The sequence below is a fragment of the Periplaneta americana genome, chromosome 9, assembly GCF_040183065.1.
Source record: "Periplaneta americana isolate PAMFEO1 chromosome 9, P.americana_PAMFEO1_priV1, whole genome shotgun sequence".
Classification (NCBI taxonomy): Eukaryota; Metazoa; Arthropoda; class Insecta; order Blattodea; family Blattidae; genus Periplaneta; species Periplaneta americana.
In genome coordinates this window covers 69,710,745-69,726,225 of record NC_091125.1, presented here as the reverse complement: position 1 = coordinate 69,726,225, position 15,481 = coordinate 69,710,745, and the positions used below count along the sequence as shown (strand labels likewise).

Here is a 15,481-nt window from a genome sequence, read left to right as displayed (position 1 = left end):
GGAGGACCACCCCTTATCGGCTGTCCACGACTGCTTATTCAATATATTCGCAGCTACCCTCCATATCTGGAGGCCGTCTCCTCTATCCGCAACCTGAGGACGCGCCATGCCGTGGTGATAGGGACCCACCATACCAGAATATAAGTGTGTCTGCCACTGCGGAGAAAGTTCTGACTCTCTCTGTATAAGAGAACATCATCTGTTTAAAATATCCCATAATAAAAAAATTTGTAGCTTTCAAATTGGGTGAACGCAAAGGTCATGGAATATCACCACATCGGGAGATGATGCATCTGGGGAAGAACCTCTCCTAAGTCTGCAAAATTATTTGAAACACAGGGTCTTCTTCCATAGACTACATAATATTCAAGAGCCGAATACTAATAAATAAGCTATTAGATTCTTCAAACACACATTTGTTTCATTCAGTAAAGTTTTTCAAACTTTAAACGCAGTTCCCTGAAAATTCCCAATTTTATATTCTAAATTATAAAATTTAAAACAACACCAGTCTTGAATGAACAGTGAAAGAATATCAGTACTTAGCCTATACAAAAGTATCAACCTAAGAGCGGAATAGATATTGGTCGTCCCAGAAAAGGAAGGAATTAAACGAACACAATATGAAGACGAGACTGTGTAATTTAATGCCTAAACTATGAGATGATGATGATGATGATGATGATGATGATGATGATTATGATGGGTCTGAAAGTAGCTTCCTATAAAAATAAACCAGAAGAGAAATTTTATAAGCTGAAAATATTTATTCTTCCTTAAACAACATAGTATGAAAATATAAATTTTAATAAGGGGGGAAATTAACATTTTTACAAATTCTCTAGGCAAGTATTAATAACTAGGATGAAAACAACAGTACAAATGTGCATATGTTGCAGAAAGAAAATCGCTAGTCTCTATGATAACGGATATGAATTCTGGTGCGATCATTTGCGTAGGTTGGAACGAAATTTGTGTTGGACAAGATAGGATGATTTTTCCTGAAGATTCTCCCAATTCCTTAATTTTATTAATTTCATCCATCATAATTTTCATTTCGAGGCACGCGGTAGCGGCGCGATTAAGGAATAAACTGCAAACCGGAAGGTCGTGGGTTCGATGCCCGAAGGGGTCAAGGATTTTCTGTAATGATTTAATCCTTCCGGCCGCAATATGGCAGTGGAGTTTACTCAGCCCTTAACATAAATGAGTACCAGGGATGTTTACTTGGGAGTAAAGGTGGCGGACACGCAGGACTGACATCCCTACTGCCATTAATACCGATTGTCTGTACAAGTTGTAGCCTTAACCTCTCGCCACCCTGTGACCCTCTCCATGGTCTCTAATAGAGATGACTTCATCGCTATTTCACCTCACAGTGCCTTTCTTCCTACTTTTTACCATTTAATTTAATTTCAGCTTTTTAGAATAATTTAGAACATATTAATACTCAATATTTATAATGCTGCAGGTGTCATAAATGAAATTAAAACAGAAAGAAAGAGATCAGTTTCCAAGATTCATATTATAATGCATGAACATTACGTAAACCTTTCTTCACTAGTTATAAGTTATTGTGGAAGATTTGCTGCATGATGTTTAACGAGATTGGTCTGTGTGCTTGTTGCAGTGCCTTGGAGTACTGTATGAACGTGGAGAACGTGAACCTCTCAGCAATAAGAACAATCCGTGTGCTTCGACCGTTGCGAGCGATAAACAGGATTCCAAGTAAGTGCAAACTTGATGGATGAGAGTTCACAGCCCGTCAGGGTTATAGGTTACCCAACTGCTGAACTAAAGAAACTGTTACGAACAGTATAGTTCGAAATTTTTTTTCTGAATTGTGGAGTCGTGGCAAATAAAATCGTTTTTACTTTCAGAAGATACACTTTACGCGCTCTTGGAGAAATGGTAGTATTCACTGTTAAAGCGTACGTTGTTTTGTTCCTTAGTTATAGAACAAATTGAATTTTAGTACGGACATAAATTTGGGACCATATTTTCGCCTTATTCTTCCCACTTGTTATGATATAATAGAGCGAAGGGAGTTTTGTTAAATACGAGGGAAAATTTGTTACGTTTCAGCGCGATGATAGGCTCCCTACATCGCTGGTAACAACAGAGATAATAGAAGTGTGACATTTCATAATAAATAATTACTCATTTAAGTGACCTCTATCTCACTCTCCCTTTTTCTCTCTATATATAAATAAATCAAGCTTCCCTTATGAAAAGGTTGCCAGATTTGACAAAGCGTATTACATATAATTTAGAAACACACCTGAAAGGTAAAATTATTTACATTTGAAACGGTTAAGAAATCGAATATACAAAACATCAGAAAAATTTACACCTAAGTAGCATATATGCTCATTTGCAGTAAGCAAGGGATAGTAATATGATCAGATAGCTACGGATTTATTGACATTGATATCTAAACCAGTCAATAGCCATCGGTTAAGATAACTTGAAATTTCCAATATCACTTCCATACAAGTGATTTCTCAATACCTGAACCGATCCTTTGAGGGCACTAATGGCTAGTTCCTTCACATTGCTGTATGTTAGCCCTAGGTTTTTACATTTGTTGGCAAAGAAGGAGGGTATGGTACCTCGTGCTCCCACCATCAGACCTATTACATCAATGTGGGACAGGCTATATCTATCTTTATAGAACGGGATTGTTGGTTCATAGATTTGTTTCTTTTCACTGTCCATCTCATGCGTTTGTTCTGCATGTGTCTCAAATCTGATGGTGGGATCGAGAGTGTATGCCGAGTTGTTCTTAATTGCAATGATATCAATTCGCCGAACACTTCCTTGTGTGGTTAGTCCCTGCATCTCTTGATTTTATATATATTTATAAATATATACACCCCAGATACTGGTATCTCTATAAAAGAGCTGTGATGGAATGGGGGTGAAGAGAAGAAACCTAAATGTAACTTGAAGAAAAGTTGTATCATTATTAGTGCTTTCTTAGTCACAAATGTCATAGAATATACTAGTGATGCAAAGCTGGTGATTCTGAGAATTCCAAAGATAGCTGAACATCATGTACAGTATGTTTTTCGAGAGAAATGTTGTAGTTGAATAGTATTAAAGAATCGGGATTTTGAGAGTTTGAGCTGCAGTCATCGTTGTGGCGCTTCAGTAAGTCGTACAGAATCGTGCAGATACAGCATCTCAAACTTCATACGAGCAACCCCGAAAGAGATAAAGACGTGATGTCATAAGTGTATTAGTATATTAATAGAATTTCAAAACGGATGAAACTTTAATTGTAATTATAAATTGTTATAAATACACAATGTAAGAAAATAAATAGGCTATTTACTTCTGAAAATATCAAAATATATTAATATTTAACATAACCATTATGTTGACACTTCTGTAATGAACTACGTGTTTAAGGATTAATATAACATTTTATAAATACATTTTCTTTGGAAGGCATCGAATTAAACAGCATTGATCTTACTCTCCACTTCCTGTTTGCACAAACATTTGTGTTTACAGCAATCTTAAATCTGTGCATCTATATTTCTTTGTTCTATTTTATTGAAATCCTTGAATGTACATATTTCTTCATTATTTTGCTGCAATCGATATATTAACCCTTTGTTTCTGATTACTTAATTATTTATTTAATTATTTGTTCATCAGAAATAATAATGCCGATGTATGTTTTACTTTCATGAAATATTACACTCCACTGCTTCTAATTATATTATTTCATTAAATAATTTACAGTTCCGTGCAGTTTTTACTCCATACATCTTTATATATATTTTCACGTAGGTTTTTTTTATTATTTTTAGTTGGTTATTTAACGACACTGTATCAACTGCTAGGTTATTTAGAGTCGATGAGATTGGTGATAGCGAGATGGCATTTGGCGAGATGAGGCCGAGGATTCGCCATAGATTACCTGGCATTCAACTTACGGTTGGGGAAAACCTCGGAAAAAACTCAACCAGGTAATCGGCCTAAGCGGGGATCGAACCCGCGCCCGAGCGCAACTTCAGAGCGGCAGACGTGCTTTAACCGACTAAGCCACGCTTATTATTATTATTATTATTATTATTATTATTATTATTATTATTATTATTATTATTATTATTATTATTATTATTGATAGGTTTCATGTCTATATTCTATCACATTAAGCGTTATTTTTGTATTCCAATCCAAGTTGCATTGCTGTGCACTGAAATAGATAGTACCTGTACTACATAGAACTACTTTTTTTTCTTAAGGTATCTATTGAGCTTGCGACTTACTTATTTTCTTTTCCTTTTCCTACATCTTCTTGAGTTTAGAACTTAAAGCATTGCCTTCTTTTTATCTCTCTTTTTAACTTTCAAATCATCTTTTTCACGGTTGATTACATCTCTTCTCGTTTGTACTTATAAAATCCATTATCATTATTTTTTTATTCTTCACTAATCTCTTTATTTCTTCAACTTTTACCTGTTATTTCCTAGCTCTTTTTACGCAATATAATTCCTAATTATACTGTTATAGCCTCATTCCTTTTTAATAACCTTACTATTGTTTACATCACGCTTTTCTGTGGTATAATATTTAACAACTTCGACATTGTCTTATGTCCGTCAGTTCGGTCTCTGCCGACGACAGTAATAGTTTTTATGAATTTCTATTATTTGAAGCGGCAGTGGTAGTATTTTTAAGGACTTTTTCAACTTCAGAGGTTACTGAGCGTCGAAGTTCAACATGTGGAAGAAATTACGGACAAATTTTACTTAGAACCCTCTATTAGAGACAGGGCTAACAAGCAAACATACTGATGGGGGCACATAAAAAAGTTATATTTTTTCTTCCAACATGTTAATAATGTGAAAGGGAGTGCTTATACAAATTTTGGCCACTCGACCACAATTACGAGACCGTCCAGAAAGTGACTTTCCCATGGGTGGAACCATGCTTCATCCGAAAACAATATGAGATTAAAGAGACAAATAATAGGCCTACAAGACAAACCCACACACTTTAGATAAACTGAATCGTAACATTCGTGAAGAAAGAAGAATTGATTTTCGGCTTGTTAATTTGATTTTGAATTAATACACATTTTTAACAGAAGTATTCTATTAGTGAAAATTAAATCGTATTTGTTTTGGATAAATTAGTAAATTGTGTTACTTCCTCATTACACTATCTTATCTTAACATGTTGTGCTGGAGAAATTAATAATTAGCAGTACCTATACTTTGAATATAATAATAATAATAATAATAATAATAATAATAATGATAATGATAATAATAATAATAATAATAATAATAATAATAATAACACTTACTTACTTACAAATGGCTTTTAAGGAACCCGAAGATTCATTGCCGCCCTCATATAAGCCCGCCATTGGTCCCTATCCTGTGCAAGATTAATCCACTCCCTATCATCATATCCCACCTCCCTCAAATCCATTTTAATATTACCCTCCCATCTACGCCTCGGCCTTACCAAAGGTCTTCTTCCCTCCGGTCTCCCAACTAACACTCTATATGCATTTCTGGAATTCGCCCATACATGCTACATGCCCTGCCCATCTCAAACGTCTGGATTTAATATTCCTAATTATGTCAGGTGAAGAATATAATGCGTGCAGTTCTGCGTTGTATAACTTTCTCCATTCTCCTGTAACTTCATTCCTCTTAGCGCCAAATATTTTTCTAAGAACCTTATTCTCAAACACCCTTAATCTCTGTTCCTCTCTCAAAGTGAGAGTCCATGTTTCACAACCATGCAGAACAACCGGTAATATAACTGTTTTATAAATTCTAACTTTCAGATTTTTTGACAGCAGACTAGATGACAAAAGCTTCCCATATTTCCGATATTTATTCTGCGTTTAATTTCCTCCTGAGTGTCATTTATATTTTTAATAATAATAATAATAATAATAATAATAATAATAATAATAATAATAATAATAGTGATAATGATGGGCCACTGTGATGTCATGATTTGCACACCTATTTCAGGCAAATACCGGGATACTGTCAACTGCAAAAGGGCCACAACTCGCTTCCTAGGGACTCTATAAACTTTCATCACCACAATTCGTTATTCCTTAACTGTCTTCTCCGACGAACTATCCAACTGTCAGGGAGGCTGAGTAGCGCACTAAATGGATCTTTGTTCAAAACAAGAGTAGTAAATGTGGGGAAAACTGCTGAAAATGAAGAAACGCTCGGGAAAAAAGTTAATAACAATAAATGTAAGTTATGAGCTGCAGCACTTGGTCACACTCGCCAGAAAATGTTTGGGAATTCTCACCCCTGCTCTCCAGGGCAAACTATGTCATCTCCTTTTATTTTTATCCTCGCTTCAACTAGCCATTGTCTTTGGACGGGATGTTGGCTGGAGTGCAGTCTCTTCCCTCGGATTAGCCTTGACTTTTTGACGTGATCTGACGGGGTGGGTCACGTGACACTTGGTCTAACACGGTGTCCCTTGGGTCATGGTATTACAGACATCGAGACCTGTCAGGGTTGCCAACTCCAACAAACTGATAATAAAACAGAGGGACTATAGGACAAACAATTGTATATATACTGTATAATAAAGGGAATTATGATACAAAATATTAGCAAGCGTACTTCTTAATTAATGAAAGACATACAAGTATGTTCCCGTTCGGAAACTTATAATAAAAAGTGTCATTATAAAGTACTTAATAGATAGAAAAAGTGACAAACATATGCTCAAATGTCAATTACTTTTCAAAATTTTGCAAGTTAGTTAACAGATATTATCTTATTGGTGAAAAATCTCTAATTAAAACGGTTATACAAAATGTGTCACAATATTAAGAACTATTTGTTATACGGATTCAGTACTTAAATCTAATGAGAAGTTCGTATAAAGGCAGGTATTATTTCGTCTTCTTTCAAAGTTACATCGATTTTGAAGTTTGAAATCATCTTTCAGGAAATATTTCAAAATGACGACCATGGACCTGATGGCAAGCTTATCGATATCTCGCCATGAAAATTTTCACTTAATGTAGGTTGTCAGGTTCCTATACGTACAACACAATTTCACTCGTTATGACGAGCTTTTCAACGTTATAGATTTGCATCAAACAATTGCTTGTAAATCTTGTAATGCATTCGTGTACCCTCCAGAATGTTTTACGATTTGAAAGGCAGTGATTAGAGATACTTTCTGCATACAAACGTGTCGTCCTAGCTGCTCTGCATTTCACCAATTCATAATGAGGTTAAATAAAATATTTGTCGAGTTGAATTTTTTCATTAACATAAAATATGACTAAGAAACTCGGAAGCTAGGTTACCGCGGAGTTGATAGACCGTTGTTAAAACTAACTGATTTAAATATAAATAAAAATAAACTTCAAAGTCCTTAAACCCTTAATAGGAAAACCATGTAGGTCTATATAATACGAGGGAGAGTCAAAAGTAACCTTAATAATTGTTTTATTGGGTATGTACAATAAGACTCCACGGATCCCGGAACCGGTACTCATGCCTGGTGCGGGGAAAGACGTCAAAACACTACCGCTTGAGCCACAGTGAAGGATTTATTCAGACGTGGTATTTATTTGTTTCCTTTAAGCTATAGTAGCCATTGAAAGATTATGATTATGTTGTTGAAGATGATGATGATGATGATGATGATGATAACTGCTGCTGATGATGAAAAATATGTTTATTGACATCGTTCTGTATCGCTTCCCGGTCTTACAGGGTTTTTATACATCTGGCAGAGTTTACGTCTTAATGTAGTATTTTCCCTACCTAACGTTGACATTCCCATGAAGCATGGTCACAACAACTCCAGGTCTCTACCTGAGACAACACAGAATATCATATTGACAACAGACGAACATCCATTCTCTAGGCGCATTCAAACCCACGACCGTAGTTCTCGAGAGTTACAAAATTGCGCCTTGATCGGTATGTATATAACAATCAAACTTTTTATTTCAGGAGCTGTATTTTGAAAAACGCTGCAGCACGACAATTTGCATAGCTACCGTGATTCTGGAATGTAAATGAATGGTTGTTACAAATTATTTATTACGTGTTACATAGTAGTACAAAAAATTCTCTTCATTGTTATTACTTAAGTAATAGAACTTATTTTAAATTCAAAATCAGAATGTCCTTAGGACCTAAAACTGAGCTAAACCGCAGTAATTAACTGAAGATAAATCATACTTGTAATGCTTCTAACTATGCAATTCATTTTCATTTCTTATAGCTAGTCATTTTCTTGGCATTCCTCCGTCAGTTTGTCTTACTCTTATTTCAAACGAATCTTTTTAATATCCAGGTATGTACAACGAATGTGATAAAAGAAGAAGCGAATAAGAAAGTAAGCGTAAGTCGGGTGCAAAAACTAGTACTCTTCGCTTTATTTTCACGTCCAACAGGAGACATATTATCTAAATGCTATTGCAGTCTTGTGACTAAGAAAGAATAACCAGCATTTAGCGGATATTGCAGAGCAATAATTATTTTATTACAATAAATGTTTTCTTCTTATTTTGAATTATGTTCGTGTTAAAATTATATATGGTATCAGTATACCTTCAAAGAACACAGGATTTTCACCAGCATCACGAGCAATTCAACGCCAAATCATTGTAGCCTACAAGACCGCCATTATGTTCAACGTAAAGTAGAGATCTTTTCCAAATTGAGCACAAATAAATATTAATCATATCTTTGTAAGAATGCATGATATTTTGTCAAATTTTTCGATTAAACCAAGCCTCTTATATCTTATCTCTATGTATAAATATTATTTTTCCATCTGTTTACCATGTCTTTGGGCTCCATGTAAAATATTTGTTGCTATTGAAGTGATGATGGCATATGGTTCAGTAAACATTTGACTTAAAAAAATATGGTTCTTTTTCTACTATTATGGCAATTTATATTAGCCAGAAATCGCTGAAAGTTTGGTAGAATTAATGTCAGGAAATTTCATGTTGTAATAAATACGAAACGATTGTACACATAGCCTAATAATAATTAAGAACTATAGATTTACATTCGTTTAATTCGTCAGAATTCAGATTATTACTATAATATGTATGATACTGACTACATTTGAAGCATAGGACACACTCAAGTGCAGTCAGGCCATCCATTTCAATTCAAAGTGCTCTCAATTTTTGCATGAGCTAGAGAAGGCCGGGATATTTTGCTTTGAGTCCACAAAGTCTGGCACAGGGTTCTTTTACATGCTATATATTTACAACACAGGCCTCCAAGCTTCACTTCACCTCAACAAAAAAAAAAGCCTGTTAAAGATTTTATCCCCTTTAAATGTTTATTGCATCTACTAAGTATGAATCCCCGGACCTCGGTTTTCAAGCATGACTATCACTGAACCATTGAGAACAACATTATTATGGTCTGCGAATACGTCTTTTCTTTTGATCTCCAACTTATATTTCTTTGTAATTGTATTTTTAGTAACACTGCCGTTCATTGAATAAAACCCATTTTTTTGCAACTATCCATTTCACTTATCTGCGTGAAGCACAAGTGAATAATGGTTGTTGCTCTATAATCTTCGTAGAAGGTTGGTTACACAGTCACCAGACCTTATTCCTTTGAGAATCTGTGGCACCTGTTGGATGTGCGGAAGAGGAAAAATAATATTTCCAGTAAAAGTGACATAAGATAACCCTCTTGTAACTAATGATGAAAGAAATCGACAGTCAGTGCTAAATAAATTTTAATAAACGCTAAAGGGTTTTTCACAAAATATTAAGCTGTTAATATTGTTATAGTCAGGTTGTCTAATATTGTACAAATAATTTTTCCTTTGTTATTTATGCCTGTATCTTTTACCATGGCATTTTAATTTCCTTTACATTTTAAAATTAATTTCTATATGGGCGAATCCAGAAATGATGTAGAGTGTTAGTTGGGAGACCGGAAGGAAAAAAACCTTTACGGAGCCCGAGACGTAGATGGGAGGATAATATTAAAATGAATTTGAGGGAGGTGGGATATGATAATAGAAACTGGGTTAATCTTGCACAGGATAGGGACCGATGGCAGGCTTATGTAAAGGCGACAATGAACCTGCGGGTTCCTTAAAAGTCATTTGTAAGTAAGTATTTCTTACCAGTGTGGACTATCTATTAGTAGACCTAACACGTGTTACGTAATAAATAATTTATAACAACATTAATATTTGGAACGTAATTGCTAAGAAATAAGTATATAAGAATTCTACTACATTTGGAGGGAGTTTTACAGTGATCACTTTATTGACTTAATAATACTAAGTGTTATAGAGTTTAAAATTTGTTACCATAGGAATTCAACCACAGTAATCATTAAGTAAAATTCAGTCTGAAGTACTGCGTGAAGCATCGGTCAGTACATAACCTCCACAGGGCGCCGCCTGATTCATTGGGTTGCAGTCATGATGTGCATCCGGATGTTCTTTTGTTTCAATCGATAGACACGTGTCTGCGCAGAATCAATACATCACATCTGAGCGCCCAGCTTTTAAGCCCCGAACATTAGCTGGAGGTAAACAACTTGATAGAGTAATGGAATTTACGAAATATAGTCTGCGATGGCCTAGATGGCGGTTGGAAAGATGTTCTCAAGTATTAACGTTAAGTTGATCATAGGAAAGCACCGAAAAACAGGTTCCAGAATTTTTTTTTCAGAGGAAGTAACTGAAAAAAATTCTTGTGTTACATCATTCCTTACCGTGAATTATTGTTTTCAAGCATTATAATGCAATTTACTTTAAGGAAGCTAAGGAAAAGTAAAATGCCTCCTATGTTAGAACGTGACTTTTCACAATAAAATTTCCAATGAGCATTTAAAATAGTGAAGAAATTCTATTCGCTGGAGAATTGTGGTATATTTTTAAGCATTGAATGATGGTTATTTTAACACATTAGGCCTATTATTTTATTATTATTATTATTATTATTATTATTATTATTATTATTATTATTATTATTAGACTTATTATTGTTATTATCCTTATAAGCCATGAAGGCTTTTTACTGCAGACCAAACAATACTGTACCACGTGAACGGTCGATTAAGCACGATAACTGATGTGTGTGCAGTACGTGCGCATAACATGGGTTTGAAATGTGTCCTGTTCCAAGACAAAGTGTATTTATTTATTTTTATGCTCGACCATGCCGAAATGTAGTAATTATACACCTGGTAACAGACCTTTAATGTATGTCATTAAAGTACACCTACTCATTAAAGGTCAGGTCTTTCAGCCAATGACGACTCAGGTTACAACTGTTCAGCCAATGACAGGTCAGCTTTCTACCGTTATAAAACCGCAAGTATCGATTATTCTCGGATATGCAATCGAAAGAGAATTAGCGAAAAGTCACGGAGGCTGGAAATCCAATACTGTCGCAGAAGGTTATGTTCTGTTACTATAATAATTAGCGTTAATTGTAAATAATATTCAAATAAATTCAATTTGTCATCTCGTTTTTCAATGTCTAATTTAATTTTAATGTTATCTCTGTAGGTTCTTATGGCCTAGCAAGGTCAATGTGAACATCTGTTCCTTGGAAAAAATCAATACTTTCGCGTCTGCGCACATCTCACAACATACAACATTGGCCAAGGTCAGATACAAAGAAAATTAATAATATCAAGTTAGAAATATGGTCGAGCATAAAAAGTCGTATGAAACTCGCCTATAATGGTAATTAAGAAGCTGGTATGAAAATTATGAAACTCGCTTGCGCTCGTTTCATAAATATCCATACTCGCTTCTTAATTACAGTAGCGTGCAAATTAATCCGAACAACGTAATTACTTATGCAAAAACACTCAAACGGGATATAAAAAAAAGGATCTAAGACATAGCTCAGTAATCTATGTGGCCTCCCTTGTTCCTAATAACAGCTCTGAGACGATTTGGCATGGATTCCACTAATTTCCCACAAATATTCTTCATTTCTTCATCGCGAAACCATACACCAATGAGGGCAGAAATCATCTTCTCCTTTGTAGAACAATCCATGTTTTGCATTCTTCTTTTGCAAATTGACCACAAGTTCTCAATGGGGTTGATGTCGGGTGAGTTGCCTGACCAGGGGAGTACCTGAATATTCTTCTTGTTGAAGAATTCTGTAGTTTTTCGATACGTATGGCATGGTGCCAGGTCTTGTTGGAACACACCTCTGCCATCCGGAAATGATTTTTGCAGCTGGGGTACGATTCTGGTTTCCAATAAGTGAATATATTTGTCAGAATTCATCATTCCCTTGATAGGTATTAATGCTCCAGGCCCTTCATGTGTAAAACAACCCCAAAACATTACTTTAGGGGAGTATTTGGGTGCTTGTTGGAGATGAGCTGCTGTTACTTTTTCGGATCCTTTCCGTATGTAAGAAACACGGTGGCCGTGGACCTCGAAATGAGACTCATCGGAAAAAAGTACATTCTTCCAGTCATTCACTGTCCAGTGTTGATGTAATTTTTCCCACATTAAGCGTTTTTTGCACATAACAGGGGTTAGCAGTTGCTTCTTAATAGGCTTACGAGCCCTTCGTCCAGCTTCCAAAAGTCTACGCAGCACTGTTGTGACGTGAATATTCCCCCCAGTGGTAGCCATTAACTTGCGGGTTAAGTCGACAGCAGTTTAGTATAGGATTTAATTTACTTTTCCTGACAATTAAACGATCATCTGCAGGTGAAGTCTTCCTTTTCCGGCCACAGTTTCCTTTTTTCTGGGGTGTGATGGATCCAGTCTCCCTGTATCGTTTTATGATCGAATTAACAGTAGCCAAACTGATGTGACATTCTGCAACAATTTGCCTGTGTCATAGAAGAATGCTCTGCTAATGTTATAATTTTAGACCGTTTTCGTGGAGTTGTATCCATTTGTGAAGACGACAGAATGTACACAGGATTGCAGTATTAAGTCTTCAACACAACTGAAATGCTTATAAGTACAAAACGACAGGCGAAATGTCACATATTATAAAAAAAATAATGACAGACCTTCAACAATGGAATTACACGTACTACAGATGTCAATTAAAGCGGTATGAACAGCTGTGAGGCCAACAATGACAGAAAATGTAAAAATATGTCATGTTCGGATTAATTTGCACGCTACTGTACTTTCATTATAGGCTCGTTGCATAATGTACTATTAAGCAAGCTGTATTTGTGTTTAATTGTTTTTAATTTGTCGTGAATACATTTGTTGAAAGTTTTATTTTTGTAATTTGTGCTTATTTTTATTATTATTATTATTGTTATTATTATTATTATTATTATTATTACTACTTTTCTTTGCCTTTCAAAATGAGATGCGTGGCTTATTCGAGGGCGCATAGTATTCGAGAAAATACGGTATGTATGTATGAAAAACGCAAAATTAAAAAAAAAAATTAAACGAATTCTAAAATTTGATTTAAAACTTTCATTGTTGGCTGAAATAGGCATTTTGAAAACAAATAACTTTAATAAATGTTGTTACAAATGACTTTATTGCAATTTAATTCTTTTACATATCTGGCACCTTACTACATAATAAATTACAGAGTAAGAAAAACAAGTCAGGTATAAATTAAAACAAATAACATAGTTTCGTAGTATTACATGTTACCTCTCCTGAGTTTACAAATTATAAAATTATTTTAATTACATACAACAGAACTAGTATATGCATCATAAATATGGTAATAAAACCTTTTCCTGTCCAAAGACATACTCGTATTCGCTATTACAAAACCTTCGCAACACCTGTAGTTTGTTTTGGGAACGAAGCCTGGACTTTACGTTGTCATAAAAACAGAATTGCAGCTATAGTGAGATAAAGTTCATGCGCCGAACAACTGGGTGTACTAGGCGGGATGATAAAAGAAATGAAAGCGTTCTACATGAACCTGAAATGGAACGGATACTGAAATACATACATGTTTTAAAAGAAGTACTGGCTTCAACATATTAACTGAAAGTGCAGAGCAAGAATCCATAGGACAGTCTCGAATTACAAACCAAGAGGGGTGAAAAACACTTGGACGTTCCGTGAAGAGATGACAACAAAACGTTTGTAGAGTTTAACAGTTTGTTTAGGACTATAATCTGTCATGATGATGATGATGTTGATGATGATCAGGCATAACATGAACATCAATAGAAGTCCACCGTTATGGAGTAGCGATTAGCATCTCTTAAGGTGAAACGAGCGGGCCAGGATTCAAATCCTGGTTGGGACAAGTTATTTGTTTGAGGTTTTTCCGTAGTTTTCCCTGAATCCTTTAATAGCAAATGCTGGGCTACTTTCGGCGCTGGACTCTGGACTCATTTCTCTGGCATTTTCATCTTCATTTTACTCACCAAATAACTATCGGAATTAATGAAGCATCGTAAAATAAAACAATTAAAATCAATAATTATATTGTAAATCGTGATAATCATAATTTTTTCTCTTTGTCCTTCATTTACTCCAGTATTTCAGAGCTATATTGATTTTGTAATATAGTTTTAAATTAAATTTTCAAATTGCAATCTAAAAGCACGATTATTTTTGTGACGTAGGAAGTGTAATCTGCTTTGTAACAATTTGGAATATTTAGAGCACTTGCATCCCTCATACATTAAAGGCGTGCAGCTTCTCTTCTCTGTAGCGACGTCTATGATGGATTGGAAGAGTTTGAAATTATGCGCAGACTGTTTGCATGCGAGTGGAAAATTTCCGTATGTGTGCTGCCTCGGATTAGAACAAAAGCCTGATAGTCCGCTTAGCAACGGATGGAACAGTCGAAAGTCGAGGCAACATGCACTGTGATAAAGTGAGGTTATAGCTTCCTGCTTTGAGATTCGTCGCCACCACCGGGCCATGTTTCAGTCCAGTGCAAAACCTACCAACTTTTTTTTTTTTTTTGTTGGAGAACTTTATTGTAACAGATTGAAAGGAATTTCAAAGCGTCGAGTTACTTTCGCCACTAGAGTCCAAGAGCATACACCGTCACTAAGCTATGTCAGACTTGGTATAAGAACACGAAAAACTTCTGTATTGGACATTATCCTGAAGGAAAGTAAATGCAGACATGGTCCCTTTAAAATATGCCATACTCATACTTAGTCTATTCTAGTTGTAAATATTAATCTTAATTTAAGAAATAGAAGAGCCAATAATTTACAAATTATATTACTGTTTTTATTATGATGATGGGAATTTATATTTTTTTAACTATCATGATACTCGCAAAATTGAAACGCGGTTCAAATCCCTTCAACCCTAGAGTGTGAATATTTGTTATCTGTCGATATAAGGACGCTTATTTGTCTTGCGTCAGAAGACAAAAGGAAGTAAGCACCAAAACATAGATTTTCAGATTGTGGTTGATTAATATATAGTTTTTATGCTTGTTTTGATGTCAGTACTCCCGAATTGCTGGAATTAATATACAGGGTGGAAGTGAAATAACCCTGCAGATTTTCAGTGC

General features: G+C 35.1%; 1 protein-coding gene across 2 annotated transcripts in view; it reads left to right on the top strand.

The window, feature by feature from the left end:
• Positions 1–15,481, top strand: part of Ca-alpha1T (Ca[2+]-channel protein alpha[[1]] subunit T) — a 267,876-nt gene that overhangs the window by 23,609 nt on the left and 228,786 nt on the right. For both annotated transcript variants that reach the window (XM_069834966.1, XM_069834967.1), the window contains exon 3: positions 1,631–1,728. In XM_069834966.1, coding sequence (XP_069691067.1) covers positions 1,631–1,728 — 98 coding nt within the window. The remainder of the gene's footprint in view (positions 1–1,630; positions 1,729–15,481) is intronic.